This window comes from Pocillopora damicornis, chromosome 6 (genome assembly GCF_964200805.1).
Source record: "Pocillopora damicornis chromosome 6, jaPocDami1.2, whole genome shotgun sequence".
Taxonomy (NCBI): domain Eukaryota; kingdom Metazoa; phylum Cnidaria; class Anthozoa; order Scleractinia; family Pocilloporidae; genus Pocillopora; species Pocillopora damicornis.
Genome location: NC_142675.1, coordinates 2,662,940 through 2,677,936, shown reverse-complemented (window position 1 = coordinate 2,677,936; position 14,997 = coordinate 2,662,940). Strand labels below are relative to the sequence as shown.

The 14,997-nt window shown below is 38.0% G+C and overlaps 2 protein-coding genes across 2 annotated transcripts; both read left to right on the top strand.

Moving 5' to 3' along the window:
* Positions 1-1,475: 1,475 nt before the first annotated feature.
* LOC149043448 (uncharacterized) lies at positions 1,476-3,278 on the top strand. Its single transcript, XM_089210155.1, has 2 exons — positions 1,476-1,598; positions 1,925-3,278. The coding sequence occupies exon 2, from the start codon at positions 1,970-1,972 to the stop codon at positions 2,909-2,911; it is 942 nt and encodes a 313-aa protein (XP_089066281.1). The 5' UTR covers positions 1,476-1,598; positions 1,925-1,969; the 3' UTR covers positions 2,912-3,278.
* A 10,197-nt stretch (positions 3,279-13,475) lies between these two features.
* On the top strand, positions 13,476-14,793 carry LOC149043447 (melanocyte-stimulating hormone receptor-like). The gene has a single exon (XM_089210158.1). The coding sequence runs from the start codon at positions 13,741-13,743 to the stop codon at positions 14,680-14,682; it is 942 nt and encodes a 313-aa protein (XP_089066284.1). The 5' UTR covers positions 13,476-13,740; the 3' UTR covers positions 14,683-14,793.
* Positions 14,794-14,997: the final 204 nt, after the last annotated feature.

The following is a 14,997-nucleotide window of genomic DNA, read 5'->3' as shown; positions in this document are numbered from 1 at the left end:
AAGGATCATGAAAACTGCTGTCGGTGTTGTATACGTTTACTTTGCGTTCTTGGGTTGATATTTTCCTCGCATTATCCTTTTGGCTGCCCGTGTAATTACCGGCCCCAATATTGTAATAAAAATTTTTTCACCCTATAGACATACGCTTGTGTTCTTCAATTCATCACTAAACCCTGTTATTTACGGCTGGAGGATGAGACAAATTCGACACGCTACAATAGACTCACTACAAAAAGTATACACTAATCTAAGCTGTGATTCTGGACCGTGAGAGCGATATGCATTCTGCAATTCACCGTCTCATTCCGAGTGCGAACGTAAGAGCTACACCGTTATGCCACGCTCTAGATAACTAACATTATTATATCTCTAGGTTAGTACTTGGGCTATAACTGGTCAATTTAGCAGGCTGTATATCACTGTACGGCCCGCTAAACTCAAAGGTTTGTGGTGAAAACCACCTTGAAGAATATAATGAACTGAAACACATAAAATACCTTAAAAATAATTCTCCGTGGCTTTCATTTGAATGGTCAAACGCTAGTGTTTGATCCACAGACTTTAAAAATACTTCGTGGTGCTTGATAAACTGTGCACATGGTGGAACTGCTAAATAGCTTTCATTCGAGCAGTAAAAATACAGGATGTTATCCAAGCCGGAACCACCTTATGCTGCACGATAAACTGTACCACATTAAAATACTACGCTATAGCTTTCATTTAAATAGTCAAACACTAATTTGTCATCCACACTAAGCTGGAACCCCAAAGCACCTTTCATTTGAGTGGGTCTTATTCACGGGTGTAAAGGTAGGAATCCCTTCTCACCTCATTGCAAACAGTACCATATGGAAGTTCTGTCCATTTACATTCATATGGTGGCGCATATAGGTTATTCCATTATTTATAGCACCACATAAAAGTTTTCGTCTGGCATAATGGCACAAGATTCACGTGGAGTATTCTTATGCGCACAATTTTTAGGGTTCTGCTTTTTTCAATGCAACCTGAATTCAACACTCTCTATTTGCAATAGTGGACAAACTTTAACCAGCAGATTATTTAGAGAGGAAGTTTTTTAGGAAAATCATTTTGCTTATTTATTAGTAAAGTGGCAACTGGCTTTAATTTGCTTCCAAGTAGTTGACAGATGGAGCAAAACTCTTGACCAACCACTTTACAATGTAAAGCGAAACTATAACGATCCATGACACCGCTCAGTTGTAGACTTCTTTTCACTTCAGGACGAAATAAATTTATAGTCCTGTCATTTGCCTTTTCGTGTTTTTTTTTTTATTCTTTCTTCACTTACTGACCCTAACAGACTAAAGTCTTACATATTCAAACACAATATCGCATTTTTCACTTCTAATTTACATGTACTAATGTTACAAAAATAATACCAGCCCTCATTTTTAATTGACAACAGCCGTCAATATAAACAATAGCCAAGCTTCCTGTATTCATTTCGTTTAAGTGCTTTATGCAGAATTAGTGTTTGATAGAATGTCTTGTCTGTATTTCTTTCGGTTGGAATATGCAAAAATATTGTGTCTCTGAAGATGTCTTCCGTGTATTCAGACGAATTTAGAAATAAGGTAACATGTTTCAAGCGCTCTTTAGTCTAACTGACTATAATGTTTTGTTTACTCATTTTGATAGACGAAAAATATGTTAATGACAGCCTTCCTTTAAATAACTTCTTTCGGATATAACTCCCATGTTTCGTTAGAATGTCTTGAAGCATTAAACAAATAATTTGTTTTAGTTCTAACTAACGGTGAGTTAACGCGATGCTCAATGCTTTTTTTCAAAACTTCAAATGCCGGAGTTGAAGACATCTTGACTGTACGTACAGATGGCTTTGATTGTGTTCTATCCTCGTTATTGACAGCTACATATTACTTAAAATTTTTCGTTTTAGAATTGGAAATTATCACAGCCGCAGTAGTTTTAACACTCAGCTCTCATGGCGGAGAACGTTTGCGACCTTCTCAACAAACCTTCTTTCGGAACCTCTCCGGATGTTGAAGAGTTTCGTCCGGCACTTGTCGCTTATTGTGTCTTCAACAGCTTTTTGTGTTATACAACCAACATTTTGAACATCCTTACCATCCATGCGATAAGGAAAACTGCATTGTTGCCAAAACCTTTGAGAACATTATTACTGAGCCTGGCTGCCTCCGATGTTGGCGTTAGTTTGTTGGCACAGCCGCTCCATATCTTTATTCTAATCAGCTGGTTAAATCGAAAACATATCGACTGCATTTCTTATAAGAGATTGATGGCCATTATGAAATTCTTTTGCGTATCTTCGCTCTTCAATGTTGTAACCATAAGTGTGGACAGGTTCTTAGCTGTTCATCTTCATCTCAGATATCAAGAGCTTGTGACTCACAAGCGCGTCATTGCAGCGGTGATATCAATATGGCTGTTAAGCGCAATTATTTCTTCTAGTGTCTTTTGGGATCCATTGCTTTTCATCTCACAAGTCATTGGGCTAGTGATTAAGACTGTTTGCTTTATTGTGGTAGTAATTGTCTACTGGAGGATTCATATAGTCTTAAAGCGACACGTAATCCAGATTGAAGGCCTTCAAATCCAAGAAGTACAACAGGGAGTTCGAAATGGCGACTTATCTAACTTTTTGAAGCTTCGTAAGTCGGCTCTTGGGACATTTTTTGTGTGTATTGTGTTCTTAATTTGTTATTTGCCTTGCTATGTTCTCTCTTTTTTACTCCTAACTCACCTTTTAAGTTCAATCTCTTTTTACGAAGCTCGTCTCTTTGTAATGACTTTCTTTTTCCTTAACTCGTCTTTGGACCCTGTTATATACTGCTGGAAGATAGGACCCATTCGTCGTACTCTCATGGACATAAAGCGAGGCATCATCAATCGGTTCAGAGAATAACAGTTCGTTTCTGATACCGATTCACAATGCATAAGTTAAAAGCCTCGGCCACGGTAATGTTAAACTTGATTTGTAAAAAGTACCTAAGGAAAACTAATGGATGACGAACTTTAACGGTTAGGAAAATTACGCAATGGAGTTTTATAGAGCCAAGCGTAAGAAAGTATCAGTTGCTAGTTTCAAGCGCATTTTGTATGAGAAATTTATAAATAACTAGAAAGCTTCCTCGCTACTCGAATCATTTTAAGGTTGTCATCAATTAATGTATGTATTTGTACTAGTCGATATGATAATAAATTTATAGCCTTGTTAAGTGTATAGCTTGTGGATTAAATACAAAACCGATTTTTAGGTCGCTTTATAGTGTAATTAGGGCCACGAGTTCCTCAGTGTTTTTACTACAGTTAAATGTAACCCACTTTGAATAAAGCCTTTGCTTACTTACGATCACGCATAGGCTTCTAGAATTTAGTTGTGCGGTTTTTGATATAAAGAATAATACTAAGTTGACTTGACTTGATGGTTGTCCATTCGACTAAAAGTCTCAACCTTGTCATCAACAACCCGGGCACTTACTAACTTAGGCAAAGACAGAAGGCTATACATTTTATGCTAATTACACAAAGTAGAAGGAGCTCTACGCCTTTCACTCGGACGGTTAGTCCGTTTTGAAAACTTTAGCCTCAATTTTCACTTTTTTAATTGTACCCTGCACCAATCACCGCTGTTTTCGGCTATCCTGGTTTTTTTTGTTATCTTTGAACTTTCATTAGTGTTTGTCTACCATAGTAAACAAATACTTATTCCAAAAGAGAAGATTCCCTTTGGAGCTGAATAGACCTCAAATTACATGACATAGCTTCTTAATAACTCCAGTCGGTGGAAGACGTGTTGGCTATGTACTCAGAATGACATTAGACTCCAACCTCGCTCCCAGGAGGAGGCTGGCCAGAGTCAGACCACAGATATCCGGATTGCGAATCACGCGCTCAGATCTACTTTAGTTCTCTCTGCCATTCTAAGAAAAATCAGTGATGCATAAAGTTAACGCTCTTGTGGAAATTCTCACTTAAGTCAGTTGCCACTAACCGATCGACAAGAAATGCCCAGATTCCTGAGATCTCCCTGTACAGATCCACCACAGGGAAAAGAAAAATGTATTTTAACCTTTTGAGAGATCATTTAATTTCTTATTTCATATTAACTTTTTATTTAATTTGTTTGTGTATATATATGTATATATATAGGTAATTTAGTGTTAACAACTGAGTTGAAAACGTAAATTGGCCACCGTAAAGAGCGTAAAGGCTGACGTTTCGAGCGTTAGCTCATCGTCAGAACGATTGGAGGAGTTGGGGGTTGTATGTGGGTTTATATGCAGACAATGGAGCTACGCTATTAGTGGAAATGTGGTGACGAGAAGCAAGAATAAATTAGTTGAATGAAAAGCGCTCGCTGATACCGTGGGGATTAAGAGTGCCGATTTGGAAGAAAAATTTTTGTTCTTGTGTTTTGCGGCTTTTTGAGCTGCCTAAATGTAGGGAAAGGCCGGAAACTGCCATATGCTTTATAGAACAAGTAGGGAGATAAACGTGTCTAGCGACTGGTTTGGCTGCGTCCTAGTCATTTCTTTCAACTTCGCGAAGGTGTTCTCAGAATCGGCCACGTAGTCGTCTGTATTCATATGATTGCACATATAGATGGTTGCACAATACATTGCAGCACATAACACTTTTTTCTAGTATAATGCACAAGATTCAGATTCAGTTTTTTATACACTGAATTATTAGGGTTCTGCTTTTTTCAATACTACCTGAAGTCAACACTCTCTATTTGCAATAGTGGAAAAGTTTTTTAACTTTACCAGCTGATTATTCAGAGAGAAACATAAAGGAAAGTCATTTTGTTTGTTTATCGGTAAAGTTGCGACTGGATCTAATTGCGTCGGAGTAGCTGACAGGTGGGGCAAAATTCTCGACCAATCACTTTATAGTGTAAAGAGAAACTAATACAATCCCTGACTGTCTTTGACACCGCTCATTTGTAAACTACTCTTTACCTCTTTAAATGTATAGTCCTGTCATTGACCGATTCGTTGTTTTTCATTCCTTCGCTACTTACTGACCCTAACAGGCTAAAGTCTTTCATAGTCTAAACACAATATTGCATTTTTCACACTTAATTTACATCTATTGATGTCACAAAAAAGCCAGCCCTCGTTTTTAATTTACATCTGCCGTCAGCATAAACAATAGTCAATTTTCCTGTTTTCTTATTGTTTAAGCGCTTGACGCAGAATTATTATTTGATAAAATGTCTTATCTGTATTTCTTTCGGTTGAAATATGTAAAAATATTACATGGCCATTGCTAGACTTTTTCTGAGCTATATACAGCTTTTCATGAACTGAAGTGGATCTGGGACTTGTGAGAAGGTGGTCAAAGGGAGAGCCAAATGCGGTTTGCTTCTTTGAAGGGGGGGAGGGCTATCTGTAATAATCTACCACCTGAAAATATTCCCAAGCTACTCCAAAACGACTGAAAAATATGCCGGTATCATCTCAGTTTAGTAAGTTTGCCGAACATTTTGAATACCTCCGAGATCCGCCACAAACGAGTACGTAATTTATTGGTAATAATTATTTGGGTCTCTCCCCCCGCCCCTCATCAACCATGAAATATTCGGTCTGTATTAAGTGTATTCAAGCGAATTTAAATAGAGACATTTGTCAAGCGCTCTTTAATTTAACTGACTATAATGTTTCGTTTATTCATTTTGACAGATAAAAAATATGTTAATGACAGCTTTCCTTCAAATAACTTTTTCAGGTATAAATCCCATGTTTGCTTAAAATGTCTTGAAGCATGAAACAGATAATTTGCTTTAATTCTAACCAACGTCCAGTTAAGGCGATACTCGATACTCGACTGTACGTACAGATGGCTTCGATTGTGTTCTATCCTGGTTATCGAGAGCTTCATATGACTTAAAATTTTCCGTTTAAAATTTTGGAATCGGAAAATATCAAAGCCACAGTAGTTTTAACGCTCAGTTCTCATGGCTGAAAACGTGAGCGACATTCTCAACGAGTCTCCCTTTGGAACCTCTGCGAATGTTAAAGATTTTCGTCCGGTGCTTGTCGCTAATTGTGTCCTAAACAGCTTTTTGTCCTATACAACCATCATTTTGAACATTGTTACCATCCATGCGATAAGGAAAACCGCATTGTTGCCAAAACCTTTGAGAACATTATTACTGAGCCTGTCTGCCTCCGATGTTGGCGTTGGTTTGTTGGCACAGCCGCTCTACATTTCTTCTTTGGTCTGCTCGTTAAAACGAAAACGTATCGACTGCATTTCCGACGAAGGATTGTTGGTCGTTATTATTTTCTTTTGTACATCCTCGCTCTTTAGTGTGGTAACCATAAGTTTGGACAGGTTCTTAGCTGTTCATCTTCATCTCAGATATCAAGAGCTTGTGACTCACAAGCGCGTCCTTGCAGCGGTGATATCAATATGGCTGTTAAGCGCAATTATTTCTTCTAGTGTCTTTTGGAATCCATTGCGTGTCAGCTTACGAGTCATTGAGCTCGTGGTTGTGACTGTTTGCCTCATTCTAGTAGTATTTGTCTACTGGAGAATTTATATAGTCTTAAAGCGACACAAAAACCAGATTCAAAGCCTTCAAATCCAAGAAGTACAACAGAGTGTTCAAAATGGCGACTTATCAAACTTTTTGAAGTTAAGAAAGTCAGCTCTTGGAACATTTTATGTATGTATTTTGTTCTTTATATGTTATTTGCCTTTCTATATTCTCTCTTTTATTCGCCTGGCCTATCCTTTAAGTCTTATCTCTTTTTACGAAGCTTCGCTCTATACAACGACTTTGTTTTTCCTCAACTCGTCTTTGAACCCTGTTATATACTGCTGGAAGATGGGACCCATTCGTCGCACCCTCATGGACATAATGCGAGGCATCGTCAATCGGTTCAGAGAATAGCATTTATTATGAGTAATTGTTGTTGTAAATACAAGCTTCTAGAAATCTCCAGACTGCTTAGTCATGCTGACATGCTTCTGGAATGTTCAATACCACTTGGTGAATGTATGTAAGGACCCGGTTATGTAGTAGAAGTTGTTGTTGTTGTCAGGAGTAACAGACTGTTTAGAAAGCTATACCGTTAGAGAGAGCTACAATGGAAGATTGTTAATCTCAAGAAACGTTAGAGGAAACTGAGTTCTACTCAGTGGCGAGCTAAGATATAGACTGTAGAGGGCTTAAGTAAGTTTATGGAGCATAAGTACTGTACTGTCTTTAAGACTCGCTCCTTATTAAGAATATCACTCGTTGTGTAATAAAGTAGTTGATTTTGTAGGATTGTAGTGTTTTTCTATCGGTTAGATTAAATCATAACACATTGGTTGGGCTCGTTTCTGATACCAATTCACAATCCATGGGATAAGAGCCTCGGCCATCGTTAAATTAAACTTGATCTGTCGAAAGTGCTTGAGGAAACCTGAGGGAGGATAAACTTTTAAAGTTAGAAAAAATATACATTGAGGTACTATAAAGTCAAGCATAGGAAAGTATCAGTTGCTAGTTTCAAGCGCATTTTTTACGAGAAATTTATAAATGACCAGAAAGCTTTCTCCCTATTTGAAATATTATTTCAAGGTTATGTCATCAGTTAATATATGTATATAGCATGTGAATTAAATAAAAGACCGATTTTTAGATCGCTTTATAGTGTAACAAGGACATGAGTTAAGTATAACCCTCTTTGAATAAAGCCTTTACTTACTTGCGATCACATAGACTTCCAGAATTCAGTTGTGCAGTTTTTCCTTGTCAAAAATAACCCGGGCACTTACTAACTTAGGCAAAGACAGAAGGCTATACATTTTATGCTAATTACACAAGGTAGAAGGAGCTCTACGCCTTTCACTCGGACGGTTAGTCCATTTTGAAAAATTTAGCCTCAATTTTCACTTTTTTAATTGTACCCTGCACCAATCACCGCTGTTTTCGGGTATCCTGGTTTTTTTTTGTTATCTTTGAATTTTTATCAGTGTTTGTCTACCGCAGCAAACAAATACTTATTCCAAAGAGAAGATTCCCTTTTGAGCTGAAGAGACCTCAAATTACATGACGTAGCTTCTTAATAACTTCAGTCGGTGGAAGATCACTTGGCTATGTACAAAGAATGACGTTAGACTCCAACCTCGCTCCCAGGAGAAGGCTGGCCAGATTCAGACCACAAACATCCGGATTGCGAATCAATCAATCAATCAATCCTTTATTTAAACACGTGACACCTAGGAGTACAGAAGTACTCGTTAAAACGTGTACGTGTATTTCTATCCACCCAACCCAACCCAGGGGAGGACATCCATCACACAGTAATCTCGTGCGTGGGAAATTAACGTCTCCTACCCCAAACCCTGCAGGAGACGGGACCTCCGGCTTAACGTCTTATCCGAGAAGACGAAGCAAGGTGAGTGAAGCGACTTGCTTAAGGCCACAACGTAGTGCCCCATCCAGTACTCGAACCTGGGCCGTCCGACCCAGAGTCCAGCGCTCTGACCACTGGGCCACTCACGCCTCACGTGGTCAGATCCACTTTATTGCTCTCTGCCAATCTAAGAAAAATTAGTGATGCATAAAGTTAACGCTCTTATGGAAATTCTCACTAAAGTCAGTTGTCACTAACCGATCGACAAGGAACTCCCAGATTTCTCAGATCTCCCTGTACAGATCCACCACAGGGAAAAGAAAAATGTATTTTAACCTTTTGAGAGATCATTTAATTTCTTATTTCATATTAATTTTTCATTTAATTTGTATATATATATATAGGTAATTTAGTGTTAACAACTGAGTTGAAAACATACATTGGCCACCGTAAAGAGTGTAAAGGCTTACGTTTCGAACGTTAGCTCATCGTCAGAGTGACTGGAGGAGTTGTGGGTTGTGTGTGGGTTTATATGCAGACAATGGAGCTACGCTATTAGTGGAAATGTGGTGACGAGAAAACAAGAATAAATTAGTTGAATGAAAAGCGCTCGTTGATACCGTGGGGATTAAGAGTGCCGATTTGTAAGAAAAATTTTTGTTCTTGTGTTTTGGGGCTTTCCAAGCTGCCTAAATGTAGGGAAAGGCCGGAAACTGCCATATGCTTTATAGAATAAGTAGGGAGATTAACGTGTCTAGCGACTGGTTTGGCTGCGTCCTAGTCATTTCTTTCAACTTCGTGAAGGTGTTCTCAGAATCGGTCACGTAGTCGTCTGTATTCATATGATTGCACGTATAGATGGTTGCAAAATACATTGCACCACATAACACTTTTCGTCTAGTACAATGGCAAAAGATTCAGATTCAGCTTTCTTATACACTGAATTATTAGGGTTCTGCTTTTTGCAATACTACCTGAATTCAACACTCTCTATTTGCAATACTGGACAAATTTTTTAACTTTACCAGCTGATCATTCAGAGAGAAAAATAAAGGAAGGTCATTTTTTTGTTTATCGGTAAAGTCGCGACTGGATCTAATTGCTTCGGAGTAGCTGACAGATGGAGCAAAATTCTCGACCAATCACTTTACAGAAATTAATACAATCCCTGACTGTCTTTGACACCGCTCATTTGCAAACTTCTCTTTACCTCTGGACGAAATAAATTTATAGTCCTGTCATTGGCCGATTCGTTGTTTTTCATTCCTTCGTTACTTTCTGAGCCTAACAGGCTAAAGTCTTTAATATTCTAAACACAATATTGCATTTTTCACACTTAATTTACATCTATTGATGTCACAAAAAAGCCGGCCCTCATTTTTAATTTACATCTGCCGTCAGCATAAACAATAGTCAAACTCCTGTATTCTTTTTGTTTAGCGCTTGATGCAGAATGATTGTTTGATAAATGTGTTATCTGTATTTCTTTCGGTTGAAATATGTAAAAATATTACATGGCCATTGCTAGACTTTTTCGGAGCTATGTGCAGCTTTTCATGAACTGAAATGGATCCGGGACTTGTGAGGAGGTAGTCAAAGTGAGAGCCGAACGCGGTTTGCGTCTGTAAAGGGGGAAGGGCTATCTGTAATAATCTACCACCGGAAAATATTCCCAAGCTACTCCAAAACGATTAAAAAATAAACCGGTATTATCGCAGTTTAGTAAGTTTGCCGAAGATTCTAAATACCTCCGAGATCCGCCACAAATGAGTGCATAATTTATTCGCAATAATTATTTGGGTCTCTCTCCCTACCCCTCAACAACCATAAAATATTTGGTCTCTGAAGTGTATTTAGTGCTTTCAGGCGAACTTAATAATAAAGAAGTATATGTCAAGCGCTCTTTAATTTAACTGACTATGTTTTGTTTATTCAGTTTGATAGATGAAAAATATGTTAATGACAGCCTTCCTTCAAATAACTTTTTTCAGGTATAAATCCCATGTTTAGTTAAAATGTCTTGAAGTATTAAACAGATAATTTGTATTAATTCTAACGAACGCTGAATTAAAGCGATACTCGATGCTTTTTTCAAAAATTCAAATGCCGGAGTTGAAGACATCTTGACTGTACGTACAGATGGCTTCGATTGTGTTATATGCTTGTGATTGACAGCTACATATGACTTCAAATTTTCCGTTTTAGAATTGTAAATTATCAGAGCCACCGTAGTTTTAACACTCAGCTCTCATGACGGAGAACGTTTGCGACCTTCTCAACAAATCTTCTTTCGGAACCTCTACGGATGTTGAAGATTTTCGTTCGGCACTCGTCGCTTATTGTGTCTTCAACAGCTGTTTGTGTTATACAACCTTCATTTTGAACATCGTCACCATCCATGCGATAAGGAAAACTACGTTGTTGCCAAAACCTTTGAGAACATTATTACTGAGCCTGGCTGCCTCCGATGTCGGCGTTGGTTTGTTGGCACAGCCGCTCCATATTTTTACTCTAGTCAGCTGGTTAAATCGAAAACGTATCGACTGCATTTCTTATAAGATATTGATGGCCATTATGAAATTCTTTTGTGTATCTTCGCTCTTTAATGTTGTAACCATAAGTGTGGACAGGTTCTTAGCTGTTCATCTTCATCTCAGATATCAAGAGCTTGTAACTCACAAGCGTGTCATTGCAGCGGTGATATCAATATGGCTGTTAAGCGCAATTATTTCTTCTAGTGTCTTTTGGGATCCATTGCTTTTCATCTCACAAGTCATTGGGCTCGTGATTAAGACTGTTTGCCTTATTGTGGTAGTAATTGTCTACTGGAGGATTTATATAGTCTTAAAGCGACACATAATCCAGATTGAAGGCCTTCAAATCCAAGAGGTACAACAGGGAGTTCAAAATGGCGACTTATCTAACTTTTTGAAGCTTCGTAAGTCGGCTCTTGGGACATTTTTTGTATGCATTGTGTTCTTAATTTGTTATTTGCCCTGTTATATTCTCTCCTTTTTACTCCTAACTCACCTTTTAAGTCCAACCTCTTTTTACGAAGCTCGGCTCTATGTAATGACTTTGTTTTTCCTTAACTCGTCTTTGGACCCTGTTATATACTGCTGGAAGATGGGACCCATTCGTCGCACTCTCATGGACATAATGCGAGGCATCATCAATCGGTTCAGAGAATAACAGTTCGTTTCTGATACCGATTCACAATGCATAAGTTAAAAGCCTCGGCCACGGTAATGTTAAACTTGATTTGTAAAAAGTACCTAAGGAAAACTAATGGATGACGAACTTTAACGGTTAGGAAAATTACGCAATGGAGTTTTATAGAGTCAAGCGTAAGAAAGTATCAGTTGCTAGTTTCAAGCGCATTTTGTATGAGAAATTTAAAAATAACTAGAAAGCTTCCTCGCTACTTGAATCATTTTAAAGTTGTCATCAATTAATGTATGTATTTGTACTTGTCGATATGATGATAAATTTATGACCTTGTTAAGTGTATAGCTTGTGAATTAAATACAAAACCGATTTTTAGGTCGCTTTATAGTGTAATAAGTGCCACGAGTTCATCGGTGTTTTTACTACAGTTAAATATAACCCACTTTGAATAAAGCCTTTGCTTACTTGCGATCACGCATAGGCTTCTAGAATTTAGTTGTGCGGTTTTTGTTATAAAGAATAATACTAAGTTGACTTGACTTGATGGTTTTCCATTCGACTAAAAGTCTCAACCTTGTCAACAATAACCCGGACACTTATTTAGTTAGGCAAAGACAGAAGGCTATACAGTTTATGCTAATTACACAAAGTAGAAGGAGCTCAACGCCTATCACTCTGACGGTTAGTCCGTTTTGAAAAATTGAGACTCAATTTTCACTTTTTTAATTGTACCCTGCACCAATCACCGCTGTTTTCGGCTATCCTGGTTTTTTTTTTTGTTATCTTTGAACTTTCATCAGTGTTTGTCTACCACAGCAAACAAATATTTATTCCAAAGAGAAGATTCCCTATAGAGACCTCAAATTACATGACGTAGCTTCTTAATAACTTCAGTCGGTGAAAGAAAGGCTATGTTCTAAGAGTGGCGTTGGACTCCAACCTCGCTCCCAGGAGGAGGCTGGCCAGAGTCAGACCACATATATAGTGGACAAATTTTTTAACTTTACCAAATGAATTTTTAGAGAGAAACATGAAGGAAAGTCATTTTTTTGTTTATCGGTAAAGTTGCGAGTGGATCTAATTGCGTCGGAGTAGCTGACAGGAGGAGCAAAATTCTCGACCAATCACTTTACAGTGTAAAGAGAAACTAATACAATCCCTGACTGTCTTTGACACCGCTCATTTGCAAACTACTCTTTACCTCTGGACGAAATAAATTTATAGTCCTGTCATAGACCGATTCGTCGTTTTTCATTCTTTCACTACTTTCTGAACCTAACTGGCTAAAGTCTTTTTCATATTCTAAACACAGTATTGCATTTTTCACACTAAATTTACATCTATTGATGTCACAAAAAAGCCAGCCCTCGTTTTTAATTTACATCTGCCGTCAGCATGAAAAATAGTCAATTTTCCTGTTTTCTTATTGTTTAAGCGCTTGACGCAGAATTATTATTTGATAAAATGTCTTATCTGTATTTCTTTCGGTTGAAATATGTAAAAATATTACGTGGCCATTGCTAGACTTTTTCTGAGCTATGTGCAGCTTTTCATGAACTGAAGTGGATCCGGGACTTGTGAGAAGGTGGTTAAAGGGAGAGCCAAATGCGGTTTGCTTCTATAAAGGGGGGGAGGGCTATCTTTAATAATCTACCACCGGAAAATATTCCCAAGCTACTCCAAAACGACTGAAAAATATGCCGGTATCATCTCAGTTTAGTAAGTTTGCCGAACATTTTGAATACCTCCGAGATCCGCCACAAACGAGTACGTAATTTATTGGTAATAATTATTTGGGTCTCTCCCCCCACCCCTCATCAACCATGAAATATTCGGTCTGTATTAAGTGTATTCAAGCGAATTTAAATAGAGACATTTGTCAAGCGCTCTTTAATTTAACTGACTATAATGTTTCGTTTATTCATTTTGACAGATAAAAAATATGTTAATGACAGCTTTCCTTCAAATAACTTTTTCAGGTATAAATCCCATGTTTGCTTAAAATGTCTTGAAGCATTAAACAGATAATTTGCTTTAATTCTAACCAACGTCCAGTTAAGGCGATACTCGATACTCGACTGTACGTACAGATGGCTTCGATTGTGTTCTATCCTGGTTATTGAGAGCCTCATATGACTTAACATTTTCCGTTTTAGAATTTTGGAATCGGAAAATATCAAAGCCACAGTAGTTTTAACGCTCAGTTCTCATGGCTGAAAACGTGAGCGACATTCTCAACGAGTCTCTCTCTGGAACCTCTGCGAATGTTAAAGATTTTCGTCCGGTGCTTGTCGCTAATTGTGTCCTAAACAGCTTTTTGTCCTATACAACCATCATTTTGAACATTGTTACCATCCATGCGATAAGGAAAACCGCATTGTTGCCAAAACCTTTGAGAACATTATTACTGAGCCTGTCTGCCTCCGATGTTGGCGTTGGTTTGTTGGCACAGCCGCTCTACATTTCTTCTTTGGTCTGCTCGTTAAAACGAAAACGTATCGACTGCATTTCCGACGAAGGATTGTCGGCCGTTATTATTTTCTTTTGTACATCCTCGCTCTTTAGTGTTGTAACCATAAGTTTGGACAGGTTCTTAGCTGTTCATCTTCATCTCAGATATCAAGAGCTTGTGACTCACAAGCGCGTCCTTGCAGCGGTGATATCAATATGGCTGTTAAGCGCAATTATTTCTTCTAGTGTCTTTTGGAATCCATTGCGTGTCAGCTTACGAGTCATTGAGCTCGTGGTTGTGACTGTTTGCCTCATTCTAGTAGTATTTGTCTACTGGAGAATTTATATAGTCTTAAAGCGACACAAAAACCAGATTCAAAGCCTTCAAATCCAAGAAGTACAACAGAGTGTTCAAAATGGCGACTTATCAAACTTTTTGAAGTTAAGAAAGTCAGCTCTTGGAACATTTTATGTATGTATTTTGTTCTTTATATGTTATTTGCCTTTCTATATTCTCTCTTTTATTCGCCTGGCCTATCCTTTAAGTCTTATCCCTTTTTACGAAGCTTCGCTCTATACAACGACTTTGTTTTTCCTCAACTCGTCTTTGAACCCTGTTATTTACTGCTGGAAGATGAGACCCATTCGTCGCACCCTCATGGACGTAATGCGAGGCATCGTCAATCGGTTCAGAGAATAGCATTTATTATGAGTAATTGTTGTTGTAAATACAAGCTTCTAGAAATCTCCAGACTGCTTAGTCATGCTGACATGCTTCTGGAATGTTCAATACCACTTGGTGAATGTATGTAAGGACCCGGTTATGAAGTAGAAGTAGTTGTTGTTGTCAGGAGTAACAGACTGCTTAGAAAGCTATACCGTGAGAGAGAGCTACAATGGAAGATTGTTAATTTCAAGAAACGTTAGAGGAAACTGAGTTCTACTCAGTGGCGAGCTAAACTATAGACTGTAGAGGGCTTAAGTAAGTTTATGGAGCATAAGTACTGTACTGTCT

Bases quoted from the DNA above. Each gene is read 5' to 3' on its own strand.
- LOC149043448 (XM_089210155.1), top strand. From the start codon at position 1,970: ATGGCGGAGAACGTTTGCGACCTTCTCAACAAACCTTCTTTCGGAACC.
- LOC149043447 (XM_089210158.1), top strand. From the start codon at position 13,741: ATGGCTGAAAACGTGAGCGACATTCTCAACGAGTCTCTCTCTGGAACC.